Source organism: Conger conger, chromosome 5 (assembly GCF_963514075.1).
Source record: "Conger conger chromosome 5, fConCon1.1, whole genome shotgun sequence".
In the NCBI taxonomy this organism is placed as follows: domain Eukaryota; kingdom Metazoa; phylum Chordata; class Actinopteri; order Anguilliformes; family Congridae; genus Conger; species Conger conger.
Window position 1 is genome coordinate 24,959,612 of NC_083764.1, and position 21,728 is coordinate 24,981,339.

At 39.5% G+C, this 21,728-nt stretch overlaps 1 protein-coding gene across 1 annotated transcript in view; it reads right to left on the reverse strand.

The window, feature by feature from the left end:
- The window catches only part of LOC133128833 (MAM domain-containing glycosylphosphatidylinositol anchor protein 2-like), a 205,275-nt gene that overhangs the window by 124,299 nt on the left and 59,248 nt on the right, over positions 1-21,728 (reverse strand). Inside the window, exon 3 of the mRNA XM_061242640.1 lies at positions 20,001-20,175. Coding sequence (XP_061098624.1) covers positions 20,001-20,175 — 175 coding nt within the window. The remainder of the gene's footprint in view (positions 1-20,000; positions 20,176-21,728) is intronic.

A 21,728-nucleotide genomic window follows, 5' to 3' on the forward strand; every position in this document is an offset into this window, starting at 1 on the left:
CAGTCACATGTCATGTGACACCCCTGGGAGGGAGATGCAGCACAAAATAATTTAGAATTTGTTTGCCGCATGGAGAGAGAGAGACCGCAAACACCAACACAAAATAAAAACAAAAAGTCTTCACCCTTCCCCCTCACGGGTTCCAGGCAAAATTAATAAACCAACATAATAAACTAAAATAAAAACGGCAAAAGAAAGTAAAACCAAGCAACAGCTTTCCAGGTGGCAGACTCTAGAATAAACAAAGTGGGAAAAAAAAACAATTCCACAGCCACAACAGCCCCTTTCAAATTTGAATAGAGAATATAATATTTTTTTTGTATTTTGTATTTTGCTATTGTATTGTACTCAGGGTATTCTAGCTGCTAACTGTGGTATGCTAGTTTGGAAGTTGCTTGTATTCTTCAAGGGTTCTGATTATCTGTGTTTACACTAGGACTCAGAACTGTACTGTCCTCTCAGGTCCTCTTCGCACTTATACTTGTGTTTGATCTGCACTTCGTTGTACATCGCTCTGGATAAGAGCGTCTGCTAAATGCCATGTAATGTAATGTAATGTAATATCACAAAACACAAGCAAAACATTCTGTATTGCTAAGTTATGTCTAGGTGGGTTTCCAAATGGCCATTTGGTACATTGGTAGAGAATCGGAAACAACTGGTTTGAGCTTGATCGGGTAATTGTTTTTTCTACAACATATAATTGAAACCGATTGTGTAATTGACTACAAAAAAAAAGATTGTTCTCAAGAGGGGGTGCTCCTTCATCCACCTAAAGGAAAGTTCTGGAGAGTGACAGGACCATGTTGTTTCATCTTTACATTACATTACATTAGTCATTTAGCAGACGCTTTTAACCAGAGCAACGTACAATAGAGTGCAAATCAAACCCAGGGACAAGTGCATTGAGGACCCTAGATGAATGTACAGTGTGATCACATAGATACAACTTGAACCCTTGAAAAGTACATCAACTTTCCAACTGGCATGCCATGGCTGGCACCAAGAATACCCCAGATAATACAATACAATACAATACAATGATTATACATAAGTGCTATTATAAGCTATAGGCATATGCATGGCTAATCATAGTAGTGAGGTAGGGAGGGAAAGGTGCAGCCTGAAGAGGTGAGTTTTCAGTCTGCGCTTGAAAGTGGTCAAAGACTCTTGTTCTTACATCCAAAGGAAGGTCATTCCACCACCGTGGGGCCAGAACAGACAGCAGTCGTGACTGAGATGTGCAGGTGCAACGAGGGAGAGGTGCCAGGTGTTCCAAAGTAGTGGAACAGAGAGGTCTAGCTGGTGTATAGGGTCTGATTAGTGTTTGAATGTATGCAGGAGCTGATCCCTAAACTGCCTGGTATACAAGCACCAAAGTTTTAAATTTGATACAAGCCATAACAGGCAGTCAGTGGAAGTCGGTGAGCAAAGGAAGAGGTTGGTACTGTCTGCCGTGAGAATGTCATCTATTACTAGATGTGTTGCTATTACATTCCCTCTTACATTCATGATATCACTTTATTATCTGTGTAGGTACATCAGAAAGACTTAAGCTATTCTACTAAAATTCTTTAAACAATCGGCATCAGTAGATATGGGCAGGGAAAAATTGGAGATCGGTATCAGCCTTAAGGGAATTGAGGGAATTATAGCAACTGGTTACCATCTCTGTTCATGAGTCCACGCAAAACATTGAACAGACATGGTGTCTTGGAAGCCACTGCTCTCCAAAAAAAACCCATTGCTGCACACCTGAAGTTTGCTGAAGAGCACCTTGACATTCCACAACGCTACTGGCAAAATGTTTTTGAAACTAAGGTTGAATTGTTTTGAGAGAACATGCAGCATTATGTATGAAAAAAGAGCACCGCATACCAACATGAAAACATCATCCCAACGGTGAAGTACAGTGGAGGGAGCATCATGACTTGGGGCTGCTTCAAGGAGGAAATTAATTCACATGTTTACCAAGGTATCCTATAATATCAGGGTGGCTGTCTGCCAGCAGAAGCTCAGTAGAAGCTGGGTGATGCACCAGGACAATGACCCTAAACATCGAAAGTAAATCTACTACGGAATGGCTTAAAAAAATTAAATCCGCCTTTTGGTGTGGCCCAGTCAGAAACCAGACCCTAACCCAATAGAGATGCTGTGGACCTTCAGAGCCGTTCACACCAGATATCTGAAGAATATGGCTGGGCCGAAGCAGTTCTGTGAGGAAGAATGGTGCAAGACATTCACTTAAGCAATTCCTCCTGAACGTTGTGCAGGTCTAATATGCAGCTCCTGGAAGCGCTTGCTTGAGGTTATTTCTGCCAAAGGAGTTTCAACCACTTATTAAACCGAACGGTTCACTTACTTTTTCCACCAGTGTCGTGAATGTTTAATGGGTCTGTTCATTATGAAAGTCTTGTCTTGTGACTTGGATGAAGTTCAGATCACATTTTATGACCAATTAAAAGCAGAAAGCTGGTAGTTCCCAAGGGTTCACATACTTTTTCTTGCCACTGTATATTCTATATTAGATTATGTTGGAAAAGTCACTCTCCCTCTGCCTGTCAGCCCCCTGTCTCAACCTCCCGCTCCAGGCTCTCCCCCAGCAGATCAAGAAGATTGTAAAAAAATAATAATAATTGCAGTAATAAGTAGTGTAACTAGCTAGTAAGGTAATCTAGTGGTAGGAGGGTTGCCGGTTAATGAGTGTCCCTGAGCAAGACACCTAACCCCCAATAGCTCCTGACGAGCTGGTCGGTGCCTTTTAAAGCGCTATGGATCAAAAGCTATATAAATATAAATATAAATCTTACCATTTACCAAAATAAAATTGTAGAACTGTGATTAAATTTGATGAAGTTCAGATGGTTGTCTACATCTAAGAGTGTGCATGCGTGTATGTGTGTTTATTGCCATTTGTTTTCAGGCAAAATCAGGAATAATCTTGACTATGAGGAATCTTTCAAGGAATTTAGGAAATTTGCTGGCCCAAATGCGATGAATGAGTGTCACAATGTGGGCATGGAAAGCATCAATGTATTGATGCATTTGGCATCAAGTCTTTGTTTCCTTTTATGCCTTCAATGCATTATCTGAGACAAATGTTGTTACATTGTTGTAATCAACCTCAAACTTCAATAAGTGCTGTTTGATGCTATCCAGGACTGAGTAATACTTGGCAAGGTGCACAGTGTTGACAAGAATAACCTTTAAATTGGATGTAATTGATTTCCATTGTAGAACAAATAAAATGTACAAAACATAATTGTTTGTGCCATCTGTTGAAAGCCGACCTACTGTCAGCTGACTTGACCAGCTCCGCCATTTTTTTAACCGCACTTAGAATGTGCCAACTTTTCAAATGCAATCAAAAATGCATCAATCAAATCTTGGATGGCATCTGTCAGCTGTTCATTTCTGTTTTCCACTACTTTATATCAGACTATGAATGATGATTTTTATTATTATACCAGGATATTATGACTGCACCCTGTCGCTCCGAATTCTATGTTTAAAATTTGTCCATGTCATGTTCCTTCTTCTACATGCTGTATTACATCTACTAATTGTATATGTAATTGTTTTTGTGAGGGTTACAATTGATCACTAATTGTATAATTAGGCGATTGCAACAATCCAATGGCTACAGTGCCCCATGGGGATTTTAATGGTAATCCAAATTAAAATTATTATTACATGCCCTAGCAACAAAAAAAATGCCCTGCAGAAGTCTCCAATCTTTCCTTTCCAGCCCAGGAAGAACTGTACTCCCAGCTGATTCATACAGTTGGGAGAATGCAATTGCAAAGATATGCCTACCTACGTTCCTATCTAAGTATTTCACCTCTGGCTGCCTCTGAGACTGCAAAAGATTTTTCAGAGAAATTAACCCAAGTCACAGAAGATAGCATGAGCTTGGAAAAGCAATCGAATAGCTGAAGCTTGCGACAGTATTCAATATATTTTACCACACAATCCAGCACCAACTCTGTTTCCTGCAAGCGCAAGAGGAGAACTAATATTAAGTTGCTACAATCTTATGATATTTACTGTCTGCAGCATTTTTTATGAATCCTGCAACTATTTTCACATGCACATAAACAAGAAAATCAGAGGCAAATGTTCAATTAGTGAAAATATGTTGCCTAACATTATAGCATGGTCGTGTATTAACAGTAGAGAACACATACTTTTTTCTATTTTCATAAAATACCATTCCTATTTTGTTCACAGCAATATAGATTGAACAAAAATTAATCCTGGATATGTTACATATTATTTTGTTTTCAGGACCTTTAACCTTTGATACTGTATACAGCCAAACTGGTATCATCTGTTACTAGTACCTAATGAGTACCCTCACATCATGAGATCTTAATTCTTAAGTCAGAATGATGCAGTCTATACAGTGGAAATTATATCTGTCCGGCAAACAAATAATAGAGTCTGCCCTCTTATCACAGGTCACACAGTATGTCTGACTTACAGCATTCTCCATGAAATCAGTCATGCACTGTAGCTGAGCTACCATAAGCTCCTCTTCTGCGATTCAGGCTGTATCAGCACACATTTCAAGTTATGGAATGATATCAATAGAACCCACAAAGTGTTCATTCTCTGACCCGTGCTGCAGTCACTATAGATAAGCATGCCAATGGGACACAAAAGCATCTTTTTAAAACTGATTATGTCAAGGAAATATATATTTTTTACATACCATTTCTAGTCATTCATCGTGTGTTGGAATCAATCATATTTTTACTCCTGCCTTGCTGCTTTTTTTTTTACATACCATTTCTAGTCATGCATCATGTGTTGGAATCAATCACATTTTTGCTGTCGGTACTGTTGATTTAAAAATCACTGTGGCTCAACCAGGAGTGTAATGATACGGTCTTAGAAGGCAGGGTGGGGATGGATGGTGGGGGGTTTTGGTTGAAAGTATGTAGCTGTATAGAGGGTCCCAAATAGCACCTGCGACATTTCTCTCGATTGCAAAGCTCTTAACCCTGTTCTTATGGTAAGTGCCAAATCATTTCCTTTCTTCAACATTTCCCTCTGGAAATCTGCAGTGGAGCACTTTCCCAGCTTCCCAGCATGAGTGCCACTGTTCTGCGCAGATATTCAATCTGCCAATTGACTCAAAGGAACATATAAAACACAACTATTTTGAGCTATTTTTAGCATTGGAAGTTGTCACTGCTACAAGTAGTCCTCACAGTGTTGGCAGTTGCGGTGGTGATGTGCCAGTGGTGTCAATACAGAATTCCATAAGTGAGCAACCACTCTCTGCAGCTGTGTTAGAGACTATAATATACACTCACTGAGCACTTTATTAGGTAGAAAATATTTAACCCTTTTGCAGTATATATTGCATGTACAGTAATATAGCGTGTATATACGTATAGTTACGCAAGATGTATATAGTTTAATACTTTATACTTGTTTTCCAATTTCTGTTTTTAATTATATACATATTTTATGCTTTCTGTGATGTGTGACATTGTTTTTGGTTTCCTTTCAATCAGCAGCCAGTGAAGGCCTTGAATAAGGTGTGCGGACTCATTAGCCAATGGAACACTTAAATTCATCACTCATGCTGAAAGACACCAAAAACCAGCAGACACTTTGGTCCTCTTTAGAGGACTTGCTATATGGTGTTCAACCACACCTACTCACCCCCCTCCCTTTGGCTCAAGCTGAGAGCCCTAGCCTACTCTGCACAGCTGCCTCAATCTAACAGTCTAGCTTTCTCTCATTTTCTGCTCTGCCATCAACGCAGCACGTCATTTTTTTTCCGTCTCTCGATCACGTTGTCACAAGGTGATCAATGGCAGCCACCGTCCTACAGCGTCTTCCCTCGATGAAGCCTCGAACGAGGGAATAACGAGGCCTCGGTCCCGAAGTCGGCCGTAATGACTCTCTCTCTCTCTCTCTGGTCGTCTCCCAGGAACAATGTTGTCTGCCAGAGTCCATATCCCATCCTATTTATCTCGGCGATAAACAAACCCGCAGAAGCACTCCCTCGTAAGCATCTCAGAGTGAAAAAGCAACACTTTTATTTCACGGCGTCTGGCAGGCCTGCACAATGTCTAATGAAACTGATGCTTTTTTGATCTTGTCTCTGCCTTCCTTTCTCATTCCCTTTATTCCTTCTACCATTTGTATTGCCCCTGTTTTATGCTTTCTCTTTCTCCGCATTCCCCCCATTCATTTTTTCCATTTCTCAGCCCTTCATTCAAATTGTTTTTCTCGTTCCCTCATTCTTTCCTTGTTTCTCATTCCATTTTTTACTTACTCTCTTTGTACTTAATTCTCACTGTCCTCATTTACTTTTCTCATTTTCTCTCTCCTTCACTCTTGTTTTGTTTTCGTTGCTCTCTTCCTCTATATGTCTTTCATATTTTCTTTTCGTATTGTTTCCTCATTTTTATTTTTGCTTTCAATCTTTTTTCTGTCTATTTTCACCTTTCTCACTGCTCCCTTTTTCTCATTCACCCACTGTCATTCTCTGTTTGCTCATTCTTCTATTCATTCTATCACTCTTTCCATGTCATTCTTCCCTTTGTTTTGTTTTCTTTCTCTCATGAACTATGTATTGCAGATCCCGTATCCTCAGATTTCTCGTTGCCTCACTTTCAGAATTCCATCATGGCTTTAGACTATATTTTATAAGGTTATTTATATGGTATTCATCTGATATAAGCCCAAACTGAACAACAGAGATGCTCCTCTTTGAATTTCACTTGCAACAGAGTTCCAGCATGAAAGTTCAAAGTTTGCACAAAAAATCTAACTGATAAGCACAAATCTTACTTAAAGGCACTCAATGCAATGTTTACACACAAAACATTATGCTACATTGTATTACAATGATTTGAAAGATACTCTTATCCAGACAAATAGTAGTGGAGAGCATTAGTGTTACAAAAAAAGTGTAATATTAACCTAACAAACAGCAATTTGTATCGTAATAGAACAAGGTATGACAAGATAGATAACATATCAGAACACAGCTTTCTCGACAACATCATCCAAAAGGATATCCACAGAAAAAAAGAAAAAATTAAGCATCATAAGCTGAAACGGTAAGCTCAGTTCAGTGAAATAAATGTGCATTCACCTCCAGTGATAAAACATACAAATAGGTCGGACAATTGAAAGAAAAATTCTGGCTTCCGTCCGGCTAGTCTAGGGGTCGGCGACCTTAACTATCAAAAGAGCCTGTCTGGAGCCGCTAAACATATTTGAGCCTTATAAAGAAAGTAACACAGCCTATTAAGTCTAATTTACCCTATCAACATTACTAATAGGTGGAAATGAGCATTTATTAAAATGTTTGACATCATGTGACTACTACATGTGACTGCAGTGGGGTATTTATGATTATATGATATGCATTTCTATTATAAGAATACCATGTTTTATTTTGCCATTCAGCGGTAATAACTCAATTATATCTTCCTGTGGCCCATCAGAGTTCATAAAGACCAGACCGGCAACACGTCACCGCCATAGCCACTCCCCTTCTCGGGGGTAAAAATTACATTGCCGGAATAGGATATTTTACCTAAATGAGCCATAACTTTTGACAACAAAATCCGATGTTTTTTTTCTTGTATGTCCGACAAGCTGAAAGTATTTTGAGCATTTCAATAACAAGTTGAAATTTTTACGAGAGCTTTTTCCTATTCCCGCAATGTTATATTTACCCCCGAGAAGGGGCGTGTACTTCAAACTACTTCAAAGTACCCGGATTCACCAGTCTGGACTATACCTACATAGCAGCGTTGCCTGCTCAATACAGTTCACATCACTTAACTCAACGCAGGCAATTGAGTATGCTGGAGCTGAACTGATGTCCCCAATTTGCTGATTGGCGATGTTTGTTGCCAATTTCATGGCATATCGAGAGGCATATCTTTAATTTTCTATCTATCTTTTGTTTTTGAATTCTGAGAAAAGATGCTCTGATATTTTAATGAACGACTCATGTATTCACCCTTGGTGAAAGCCTTACTATCTCCTGAGCTGCCACAAAACTAGCAGCAGTAGTGGATTTTGGAGATTTGATCAAATTCTTAAAAGTACATTTGCTCTTCTCTGCTTCCCGCAGTTCTGAAATCGCTCTCTCTCATCCCCAGCGGATACTTTTCGGCAAATGCAGTGTGCTTGTCCTTCAATATTACCTTTTTTCTTGTTTGCTACTTTCTCACCACAGATCAAGCATACTGGTAATCCAGCAGCGTTGCCGGTAAAAGCAAACAAATCTGTCCACTCACTATTAAATTCTCTATTTTCCTCTGCAACTTTTTTAGGGGGGGATTTGGAATCCATAGCTAGGGGGACTCAAGACTAGCCATTTATGTGTATACATCCATGCTAACCACCGCTATTGAGGCAAATTTAAGAGAAAAACGCACCGTTGGTAGAGGTAGGCTATGACGCACATTTTAGTTGACCACATTTTTATAGTTTTTTTTTTTATTCGGTGTACAGGCTACACATTTTTACAGTTGGGGAATGTCAGAATCACTTACAACAATGACATAAAATAATTAAAACCGTTAATTTCCATACATTTGAGACGGGTGCGTGGGGGTTGGACCCAAAATGCAGGACTCAGAAACAATAATAGGATAAAGTCCCGTCAGGGCTTTATTCGGGACGAATCCCAGGAGCGTAGTCAAAACAAGCAAAGTCCATACACGTAGATCCAGCCAGACAAACAATAAACAAACAAAAAGCACGGTGCCGAGGGAAGAGGCAAACTCGTAGTCGGTAGACGTGCAGGGAGTTCCGGTAGCAAGAGAGCCGTCAGCGGGGCAGAAGTACAGGCGGACGGCAGGCAGAGTCGTAGTCGAGGGCGATGCGGAAGTCGAAACCATGAAACAATCAGCAAGGCAAAGGTACAAAAACGGTAGGCGAGGACGTGGTCAAAAACAAACGATGGTCAACGAAACAGAAATCAATAAACAATGGTCGGTAAAACAGGCTTGGATCGTAACGTGTAATCAATGATAGTAAATGCTCAAGAGTAGCTTTGACGTACAAGAGGCTGACAATTTCGCGAAGAACAGAAGTGCGACTGGGTTATAAATGCAGGTGTATACAGGTGTAGACAATTAGTTAGAGAGCAGCAAGGGAATGGAAAACAGGTGCGATGGATGACAAGTTTAACAAGGTAATCGTTAGTAATAAACCTATCCTGCCCTAGCATTAGTAAATTAGTAAATGACATGCACGAGAAACGTAAGGTAACATGAACACATGATTAGTCTGTTAGTTCTACCCAATCCTGATCTAGCGTTAGTAGTTTTAGTAAATAGACAAATGGAAACAATTAGGGTGTGAGTGACAGAAAGAGAGAGAGAAAAAGCCGGAACGCAAGGTTTGCGGAAGGACATATAAAAGTGTATGTTTAAACAACGACCAGTCAGCGTAACAATAAACACAAATCAAAACATCACACTAAACGAACTAAGACGATAACCACTCAACATAACAAGGTAAAATAATCGTAACGAAACATAACTAGACATGACAAGAAAATAAATCGTAACAAGAAACAAACTAAACAACATGACGAACCTAGACTAACATAATACATGATAAGACAAATAGTGACTAAGACAAATGATAAAACATAAAAACAAGGCAAGACAGACCTGAAACGTGACAATATTCCCTAGCCATAGGCAGCCACCGGAGATGGGCAAAAGAGCCACATGCGGCTCCGGAGCCGCAGGCTGACGACACCCGGGCTAGTCCTAGCAAGCAGTCTTTGGCTATTTCAGGGGGCTAAAAATGCAAACACCACAGAGAATTGAATGCTGCAGTATTAAGGTTATCAAATAACTTCTGAGTGTTTTACTAACATCGTATAGCAACCACCTGGCACTACTTACAAGCATGTGGGAACTACTTCCTTTTATTTACAATTATTCTTGTAATGAAACTGTTAATAAAAAACTGTTTTAATTGGATTGTGTTTATAATATCTTTAGTATTATGTTTGGTAAAGCGATAACTCACTCCAGGAAGTGGTATATAGAAATTTTATCACAGCTACAGGGGTCGCGACCCTCAGCTGTCTGTCGGGCCGAACAATACCCCTTAGCTGTGATAAAAATGTCTATATACCACTGCCTGTTGTGAGTTATTGCCAAAATATCTCATCCTTTCCAATGATCTTTCTCAAGTGCGAATGCTGTGCACCGCAACAAATAGTATACCACTATACCATTACTCAAAATATATAGCGCTTTTACAAAATATATACAGCTTGATAGCTAAATGGTAGATTGTAACACTGGTCGGGTCGGGGGTGTTGCTTTTGCAGGACTGCCCAACCGTGATTCTGGGAATCTAATGTCCTGTAGGGTTTCATTTCAACCCTAATTTGGCATACCTGATTCAATTAATTAGCAGGTGGTGATCTATATTTGTTGAATGATGTGTGCTTTGTTTGGGTTGGAATAAAAAACTACAGGAAGGTAAATCTGAAGGAACAGGATTGGGCAACCCTATGCTAATGTAACAGATTCAACCCAAACAAATTCAATTAGAACAAGTAACATAGTATTTGTTGTTTCTTATAATACTTGATCTAATCTGATACAGTACTACCTATTTTGCAGCCAAAAACCCAAAATTAATTTATCAAGATGTGGCTTGCAGAGCATAGTTGGAGTGCAAAATAAATCCAGGATGGCGAACTATGATACTATGTAAATTGAGTGGTTGACTCTTTACTAAAAATCACTATTTCTCATTGGAGCAGTAATGTGTGGTACCTTTAAAATAAATGGTTTTCCAAAAACTGTTACAGTAAGTCAACAGGAAGGATTTAAACCTGTGTTTGCTACACATGACTTGAGCGGATTATCCTGCTGAAATTCACAAGTGCAGTTTGCATGACAACCAGAGCCTCTGAGATTTTACGTTCCTGCCACCCTATTTACCATTTCCTAGCACAGAGAGCATTTTCAAATCGGATGTGGCGAGTTCATGATACTCAACCAAATAAACCAGCCACCATTTTGCTATTTAAGGCTGAGTATTGCCACAACACAACAGTGCCTGGCTTGTAAAAGTCTTTTTTACAAGGTTATGTCCTTGAGTCCTATTGATATTCAAGACAGGCTTTGAGGTAGATCAAAATTAGACTAATTCATAACAGAGAAAGCACATTTTTCATTCAGTACAATCGCTGAATGTTTGCTGAATGTGTCATTTTATACAGATTTCCCTGTGTTGGGCACATTATAGTATTGTTGTTTGTGCCTTTTATGGATCCTGAGCAACTCAATAAAGTTAATTTGTACAACATAACTTACAACAATCCAGGTTACAATTGCTTCTGCTAATTGCATTGTGGATAAACTACATATGAGCAAATGTAACTTTCATCCACTATTTTGATTTAAATAATTTTAATAATAATCACTTTCTTATAAAATGCAGAAATTATTATATTTCAATGGAGAAAATATATAATGTTTTGGTGCTATTTTGCGTGGTCAATCTACCAGATTTGGCACAGGTATTTAAATGTTGTTTTATGTATGGGATTCTGAGTAGCTAATTTCAAAATAAGTAAAATCATTCAAATCAAAATGCAAGAAACCTGAACATTCTGGATTCTTAAAATAGAAATTTAAATTCTTGACACTCTACAATCTACACATTTAAAATGTCATTGAACTAGCTGTCACCTTTAATCCGGCATTATCTGTTGTTTTTGAACAGTATAAACAGCCCCTGAAAATAAAAGGTTAACTGAAAATAAACTGATGTTCTAACGTAAAGAAAACAGCTCTACAAGCGGCACAAATCTCTCCTCCATCTGACATATTAATTGGATACTAAAGTACCGCAGAGTTCAGAAGTCTGGGTTAGCGTATGCTAATGATCTTCAGAAAGGGACATCACGACCCCACAGCCTGCATTTAGAGTGCACTCTATTCCCTTTAATGCATGGCTCAGCAAGCTAAACACATCTCGTGTGGTGCCACATAGATGGAGATAGGGTCAGTATAAACACAATGCAAACAGTTCTGTTGGTTTAGCATTTTACCCGGTGATGGTGGCATGCACATATCAAGACTTTAACAAGCATATAGGCCTTTTGATTAGGATCTAAGCACTGAAGAGCTAAATCTGAACAGCTTCCTAATTAGCCCACTAAACTAGACATGAAGACGCCATGAAGTGCCAAACATTTACACAACAACGTGATTCCAGTTTAAACTGACCAGAGAGGAGGGTATCAATTATTTGAGTTGAATGAACAATTTGTAAAGTGAGCTCATTGAATGGACACTGAGTTTGTTCTGTCTGTTCTTGTGTTTAGTATTGTTTATTCTTGTTATTTATTGGTTATTTATTCATATCATTCATATCTGGTTATTGTTGCCCATTACAGTCATTGCATTTGTGATCCCCTGTTATGTCTGTATCTGAATGTTTCTGAGCCCAAGTCACTCCCCTGTCTGCGTGCTACACTATTCGGGTGGTTTCGGTAGCTCCCGGATTTTCGACCTTTCTTCAAGCCTCTCATTCCTTACTTCCAGCTTCTCTCAATAGTTACATGTTGTAAAGCACTATTCTTACTTACTACTAATTTAGATATTGTACAGTACCAATCCGATTAATACACTTACTGTCTGTCTAACTAACAAACTAAGAGTCACTTGAATTGGGTAGTTTAGATTGAATCACATAACTATAACGTAATCTCCTAGCTTTCCACGCTGTTCTATAACTCCGCCTTCCTATGCTATCCCTGATTACTTGCTTAGTTTCAGCGAAGTGTTCAAACCTGTCTCTTACTATGACTACGTCTTCACTCTGTGCAAATGTCTACTCCCTAATCATCCAGTCCGCATTTTCGTCTCCCCCTGTTATTGTATTATTACCCTATTATGTTTCCCACCTGTTGTCTATTTCTTTAACCCACCTTTCTCCCGAGCCCCGCCTAGATTGTCACCTTCCCTCATGTATTTAAACCTCAGTCTCCGCTGTACTCGTTGTCAGAACGTTGATCATATTCATTACATTACATTATTGGCATTTGGCATTTGGCATATTCAGTGCCGAGATTTAAGTACGCCTGTTTACTGAGATTCTTATGGCACCCATTTGTTTTTCATTTCCGCGATTGCCTTGCCTTCTTGTTTTGGTTGCCCATCTGTTTCTTTGGTTTTTGATTATTTGCTTCGCCTCCTCAACTCTCAATTTTTGTCTCAGCCCTTTTGTACCTTTTGTTTTTCTGACTCCCTGGATTTTGACCTTTGATTGTTTTTTTGACTATTCTTTATTTCTAATTGGGTGTGTTGTATACTCATGACACATTACTTTGACAACTGGCAAGGATTATAACTTTAGCAGTAAGGAGAAATGAAGGTGGAAGATGGCTCCTTGTCATTCTCAGATCCCCTACATTTAACTTATACTTGTTATGGATTATAAATGTACAGAATTATTGGCACCTGACTGGCAATGCAGAAAAAAACAAGATAATTATTGAGAAGCCAAAATGTGAAAGATACTATACTTTATTCATGTTTTAATGGAACGAATGTTATATGTTGGTCTCATTTGGTCATTGAATAAGGGTGCTATGGTCATAAGAGACCAAAATTGAATGTTACAGCACTGGCATGTTTGGCATCGAAACAGAGATGCATGAAAAGAGATACCGCATACCTATGGTCCACCTATTTTGTACTAGTCCTACTGTATAAAAGTGTCAATATCTCAAGTATTTGTTGTACACACATAGCTGGAGACTTGAATTAAAGAAGAGGCTTGTACAATTAAGAAATTCAGAACAAATTCATGCCATAACATGTACATACAGTGTATACAATAGTTATATTGAAATACAAAAGAATTGCAAAAGGCCTTATGTTTTTATAGTTTAGTATACCTATCAAAAACCAATCAAAAACACGTGGGCTGAAATGAAGAGGGCAGTTAATTAGCGCGAACATAAGAATGTCAAGAATCTTGCGAGGATCTGTATACAGGAATGGTCCAAAATTCCTCCAAATGTGTTTTGTGCCTTGCCAAGCATTACAGGAAAAGACTCCATGCTGTTAGGCAGAGGTGGATGCACCAAGTACTAAACCAGGGGTGCCAATAATTATGAGACCATGATTTTCATGACTGGTTTCTGAAATGTACATTTTATTAAATTTTGGTTGGTTCCTTTGAAACAATAGTGCAGTATAAAGTACAGTATATTTCATATGAGTTTCAAATGTCAATAAATAAAGTACATTGTTTATTTTTGTGCATTGCCAGTCAGGAGTGCCAGTAAATCTGGAACCCACTGCATATAAATATATAAGTGACATGTTCTCAGAATATCCCATTGTCGGTGTGGGTGCACTGTTTATTCTGAGTGAAAGTGATTTTCATGCTTTTCAAACCCCTGACCAACAGTGCAGAGAAAACATGCAGGGGCTCCAGCCTGTGTGCTCCTACATGAACTACCATATCAGTGCAAGAAGCATTGGAGCAATGGTCACATGAGTGTTGGATCACCAGTTTTTTCCAGAGAGAGAGAGCGATTGAAATAGTGAATATTTTTTATATAATACATAATGATGGTAAAACTTGAAGGCTCAGCTAAAATACTTTGTTTTAACCGCACTATGCATTCACCGTCAGCAGAAGGCATTCCAGATTGTGTTTGCTCTCTATGAATTGTTAAGGCAACAACAGGAAAGGGCAGACAAACTGGCCCAGCTGAGACAATAATTACATAAATGAGGCTCAGGTGGTTGTGCCCATATGGACAGGCAGACACACATACACAACAGCTTACATGAAAGCATACACATACGCAAACACACAGGCACACAGGGGTGCACACAAGTGCATACACATGCTCACAAATACACATGCACATGAATGCACACATACACTACTACACACACGCGCACACACACACACACACACACAATAGCCCTCTTGAAAAGCAATATACTCATAGACTCCAGCACAGAATCAATGGACAAAAAATATTTGTTTTCTTACCTCCTTGTTTTTAGTTTTTTTATAAATCGCATGCAGACATGCAAAGGCCAAGTCAACGTCAGCGAGTTTGGCTGTGAAGAAAGATTAAAAGACTTCCACAGTTTCCAGGGTGATTTCAAACGACTTAAAATATGCAAGTCTTACATATCTTCAGCCCCACAGAGTGCAGGAATGAGAAGTTATTACCATTAATTATAGTGGGCTGCCTGCGCCTGTTCCCACTTCTGAGAATCGTCTGTGCAATTAAAGGTTTCAAATCCACCTGTGCCGTGCATCCTGGGAATTTGCTTCTTCCCTCCTCTGCCAGCTACTTCCCTTCATTAATCACACATGCTCTCCAATCCCTTCTTCCATGAGCTCTAAAGTACTTCTGGAGTACAGTGGGGGGCACAGCCATAAAACTATAGTATCATCATAAATTCAAACCCTTTTTTACATAACCTGAGAATTCGTAGTGAAATATACCCTTATTACCCTTACCAATTCACACTTTCCCAATGGAACTTTATGAGTTCAGTACTTAACCTCAATTACTCCTGGAAATAGCCAGTAAAATGACAACGTAAAAACGGCTGTTTTGCATGTTGCCCAGGAAACAGTTGTCAAATAAACCAGTAAATATAGGACATTTAATGTAATGGGAGGAGCGTCAAAGGAGGATTGGAAATGCCATGCTTTCTGGTCCCCTGCAATAGAGTGCAGTAGAATTACAGGTTGAATTTGAATTTCAATGCCCTTGTGTCTTTTTTTGTGTTGACTCATAAAGACTCCGAGGTAATGAACATCAGGTCAAAATCTAAGGTATTCCACCAGCCACGTACACTCTCACAAAAAAAGTTAGTTGGATTGTCTCTGTACAAGAACCCTTTTTAATTCATTATGCAACACTCTATCAAACTGAAAGTGTGAGAGCTCCTAGATAAGGAACCATTTTGGGCAGCCTATAGCCTAGTGGCCACCAGCAGTCCAGCCCTATACCACAGTCACGGAGACCTTTCACTGCCAGCGATCTCTGCCCTCTGTCAGTCTACCCATCCTGGTTTCTTTCTCTCTTCTGCTCCCTTTCAGTTTGACTGTTTTTATCTATAAGCAATCTCCTTTATTGGCATGACTGGAGTTATTTGGTGTCAGGCAAAACTATTGCTTTCTTGCACTCCCTTTTGCTCTCTCTCTCGGTCCCTCCCTCCCTCTCAGTCTTCGTCCCTCTCACTGTCTCTCTGCTTATCACTCTACCCTTTTTTAAACTTTGCCTTCCCTGTCTCTTTCTCCCCCCTTTCATTTTTTACTCTCTCTCCTCTGTCCTCCAGTCCCTCTCCCTCTCACCCTCTCCTCTCTCTCTCACTATTTCTGAAAAACAGCTTTTTCAGGCAGGAGATTTGATCTGCTGGAAAACGTCAGTGTCCTCTCATATACAGGCTGCCTAGATCGGCTAGTTTTTTGTCAGCAGAAATAATAAAAAAAGGATGCTGCAGTTCTTCGAGATGCTGCAGTTATTCCGGCTGCTTTTGAGTGTTGCAGGCCCGAGCTTAAAAAAAGCAGCAATGCTAATTAAACACCGAGGCTGCAACCCTCTAAAAATAGTTGGAGCGGTAAGAGGAAAATCAATTATAGTTGCCCTCGGGGGAGGTGATAACTTTTCTTCGGCAAAAAGGCATAAACATATCCTGTGTATCACAAAAGAGCCACTGCAGGCTGTGCCATGTTAAATACAAATGAACAACAAAAGTAAAGCGATGACCGTGCCATTTTGTCGCGGCCTCAGGAGAAAGTCGTATACGTAATGCTCACTGGCAGTGAAAAACTGGCCTACTGACGATTATAATATCCAATGGGCGGCGCAACATATCATTTGCTTATCTGGAGCTAAGTTTTAATTAAACCCTTAAGTTTTAATGATGGCTTCAGCCCTCATTAGGATGTTCTTTTATAAGATTTGGAGCCGGTCCAGGGTTAGCACATCTCTGGCTCAGTTTGCGGCACTGCAGATCTCCCAGCTTCCTGAGACCCTCTTTGCAATTAGAGTGCTCCGCCTGCTACTCAATGTGATTTACGTCTTGTGACTGTGATTCAGTGTGATTTAAATCATGTGACTGTGACTTGGTGTAATTTAAGTCAAGTGACTGTGACTCGGTGCAATTGAAATCGTGTTACTGTGACTCGACAGAATTTAAATCATGTGACTGTGACTCGGTGTGATTTAACTGTGACTGCGATTTCCGTCACACGACTGGCTTATATGATTGAAAAAACGTGACCTTGACAACCAAATTAGCACCTTAGATCCCTCTTTCCTCAAGCCGCACCATCAGACTGTAGCCACCATGACAGAATGTCTCCAAGAATGCTCTACTGCATAAATCATTTTAGGCCAGTAACACACAGCAAAGGTAATGCATGAATATTAATGAAATTAATATATGAAGTAATTCTTCATGACTGCCAGTATGTATTCTAAATTCCTGCACATATTTCTATCAATGATTTATAAATACATTATCATTTGGTAATGAAGTCACTATACATGTTTTATGAAGGCTTTATAAATACACACTGTACAATGTGTAATTACTTGCTTAAACTTGCATGTTAAGTCATACTCCTCACAATCTAGATTAGGGATGTGACAAATCATCAGTTTTTGTAAACGGTTACCATCCCATTTTGAAAACAGTTAACCGATACTGCTCATGAGCGCTAGATGTCGTATCTTATTTATGAAAAAATAATAAAAATTGTATTGTATTTCCAAACTTTATGTTGGGCCACCTTAAAATAGTTTCATTAGATATATAAAACACAACACTGTCACAAAAAACATTGGATAGTTATTGCACTATTAGGCTAAGTAAGCTAGAGTCAAAAAATAATTATAGCCTTTATTTTTCAACTTTCCGCGTGCAACATTTGTCCAATGATGTATTGCTTTATTTGTTTTATATATATGGCCTAGTGGGAAGCTACATTCAGTTTGATGAATTTGTGTGTCATAAGCAAGTCCTCTGTAAACCTTAAGAAATACCATGCAATATGCCACAAGTGAACCAACAGCAACAGCTTTAAAACACAGAAATGATTTGATTAATATAATATTGCAGAATTAAATTCCCTGTGGTGTTTGCATTCTTAACCCCCTGAAATAGTCGAAGACTGCTTGCTAGGACTAGCCTGACGGATGTTTTTATGCAGCCAGAATCTTTCTTTTAATTGTCCGACCAATTTGTGCATTTTGTCACTGGTGGTGAAAGCGCATTTATTTAAGAATACTCAGCTTACCATTTCAACTTCAGAAAAAAATTGGTTATCAGTTAGCAATGTTTGGTAGACATGCAAAAACTCAGTTTCGGTTAACCGTTTAAATATTTAACCATTCACACCTCTAGTCCAGATTAAATATTTTATCATATATTGACATTTATTAAATTTTCATTCCAAAAGCAGCATTTTAGCATTCATGTTTTCCCAATTCGCAATAACCTTTCACTGAATAAAGAAATGTCAAGTTAATATGACTGAAACAATTGCACTCCTCCCTCCCTTCCTGTTTTAATGTGCCCTGACACAATTTCGGTCAGTGCATGATGATTTCTAGTGGACCGTTTCCAAATGTCACAGCCCGGATCCTCTTCCTGTTTGAAGGCAGCCGCATATTGCGTGCAGCCATTTTGCTGTTGAGACCCGTCTATCGATGGCAGAGGTCCTGAGACAGAATGAGCTTACAGATGAAGGGGTTTGTATTTTATTTTTATTTTATCTTTATATAACCAGGTAGGTCAACTGAGAAATCCATTCTCATATTGCAGCGATGATATAGAGAATTGAAATGCATAATGGATCGTGTAGCCAATTAAACATACTGGGTAAAAAGGTGGCCAGATATAGAGCCATTTAGAGTGAGAATTTCATCACAACACCAGTTTAGCACCCCTAATGTTCTGAAAAATGCCATGGCATGCATAGTCAAAAACTTGGTTTAAAGTATCATCCAAAAGACAGTGGTACAGCATCCTTGTTTCTTCACTGGGTCATGGTTTTGCCTCTGGATCCAAAAAGCCTGTCCTTTACTGCACACTAAGACTTTTTCCACAGAAAGTCTATCCAAGCCCAGGCCTGCCTAGTTTCAGCAACTTGACATGAGATGCTTACAAGGTGGCACTGCTGCTGGCAGGTAGAGGAGTTTTGGGTTGGGGGAGTGCTAACAACATTACTGGTGAAACCCTTTTTGGCTTGGCTTGTTTGGAGTGATGGGAGAGCGAAGCTTTGCTGTCACACTCACGGAGCTACTGTATGCCATCAATCACTCAGTTGTATGAACCAATAAAAATACTCTGACAGACTGACAGCCTGAAGTGCACGCTGAGCTTTGGCGACTGAAAGGTTCTCAGGGTCCTTTCATTGCCTGGAAATGCTCGGATGGATGTACAGCAATGGGAATCTCGAAATCAACCTTTAAAGAGCTATTAATTTGGCATATGCCTCGCAGATAAGACCCTCAAATTTCCCCCAGGAGTTCATTTCCAGAAGCTCGAGGACAAAATCCAAATCCAAATCAACTCGCAATTAGATAAATATGCAGTTAATGCTCAATGCAAGGTAAATTATTTATGGTGTTTTAAGAGAATGGCCTCGATGCCCTTTAAATAAAAACACAGTTCTCGATGCAAAATTTCAGCAGCCAGAGTACCTTGGGAAGCCGATTTGGGAATTGAGCACTGTACAAGGATGGCTGCAGAATGCAAGATGCAAAATATAAGCACAGAATTGCAAATGTCCACAGATAATAAACAAATAATGCCAACGGCAATCTGAGTGGAAGCTCTGCTCTCCCAGCCTCCAAATTCTAAAATGGCGGCTATTGTGGAGTGAGCACATCATCGCAAGTAGGGCCATAATACCTGAATAAAATTTTATAGGCGTGCTCACACTTATAAAAAAGAGAGAGAAATGGGGGGACTCACAGTAGACATCCACACGTATGGACTTAATAGCCGGCGAGCCCAGGCCATTCTCCGCCTTGCAGTAGTAGCGCCCCCCCTGGTGGCGTTGGATATTAGTGATGCGCAGCGTCTCGTTGAACACGGTGGAGTCCTGGAAACGGTCCGATGCGCTGCCCGCTGTCTTAGTCCATCGTATCTGAGCAAAAGAACAAAGAGAGAGCAAAAGGGAGTACGAGAGGGAGAGGGGAAAAGATAGGAGACACAAGGGCCAGTTTCAGAGACACATGTAAAGCCTAGTCCTAGACTAAATTCAATTTTCAATGGAAATTGACCATAGAACACACTATTTTGTCTAGGACTAAGTTTAATATGCATCTGTGAAACTGGCCCTATGAGTTCTTTCATTAGATCATCTTCTAATGTCTTTCCGCATGTCTGTGTATAAGCTTTGGCAATATAAAAAATATGCCATGCCAATAAAAGCATTTTTGAATTTGAGTTTGAAAGAGAGAGTCAGGAGAGAGTCCAATAATAGCCTACCCAGTCTCATGGGATATACAGTTTGTACCTCTGGGCACTTATTTGCAGAAGCAGAATTACGTTCATACAGGTACACTTCGCTGCGGTTATGAAATCAATTGTCCACTGGGGGTGCTAAAGGAAAGCTTAGACTTTAAATGACCAGAGAAAAGGCATGTTTACTCAGGAGACGGCATTAGGTCACTTCCTGTCTAATTTCTGTGCACGTATAAAGCTCTACATGTTTAAAATTGATTGAAATTATGGTACTGCTTAGTTTCTAGTACCCATATAAATTAACAATCTATTTTCCATTGTCATGTTACAAAGAATGAATGCTGGTAAATTCAAATAAACCTATTTTGGAACACCATCACAAACACACAAAAAAAGTCACAATAACAGGATCAATTATTTCAGGTGAAGATTCAAATACAACTGAATTTCTCATAGATTTTATCGATAAGTGTTAAAGCTGAAAACAAGGAACAACAGCAGTTTGTATGTGTGTATAAGACTTTGTGACATCAATCAAGAGTCTTCACCACTCGAAGCTACATTTTGTTCCAATTCAATTCAGCAAGCCACAGCAGGGTTTGAGCCAGGCCTGGGGGATCTGTGAGAATGTCTGGAGGAATGCGATTAATTAAGTCTGTACGCTGACAAGGTGAGAAACGAAAAGGAAGGACAGTTAAAATAAATCATCTGCATACACGCAAATGCCAGCAGGCGGATAAACTGAACTTTCCATTCCATGGCTGGGCTGGCCTTTTTTGCCCTCCGTTGAAGTGAGCGAGTGCAGGAGTGGCTGACTGAGTAAGCAAATGAGTGAACGGCAGCGCTCTTACTGACTTGCAGACCTGGGTCAAATACGTATTTGCTCTGGATTCAAATACTTTCCTGTGCTCGGTTGATCTTGCCTGGAGCAATTGAGCCAGCAAAGAGGACCAGAGTATTTGCAGTTTTTGAGAGTATTCAATCAGTTCCAATACACCAGACATGCTCAGTAAAGTGTAGAAAATTATTTGTATCCAAAACAATCAGATATTTCACCCATGTCTGCTGCATACATGCAAATGCCAGCAGAACAATGAAGTGTACATTCCTGGGCCGGCCTTTTTGACCTCTGTTGGAGGGAGCGAGTGCGTGAGTGGGTGACTGAGTACTCAAATAAGTAAGCCACATTACTTTTACTTGACTTATGTCACGACAGTACTTTTCATCACTTTT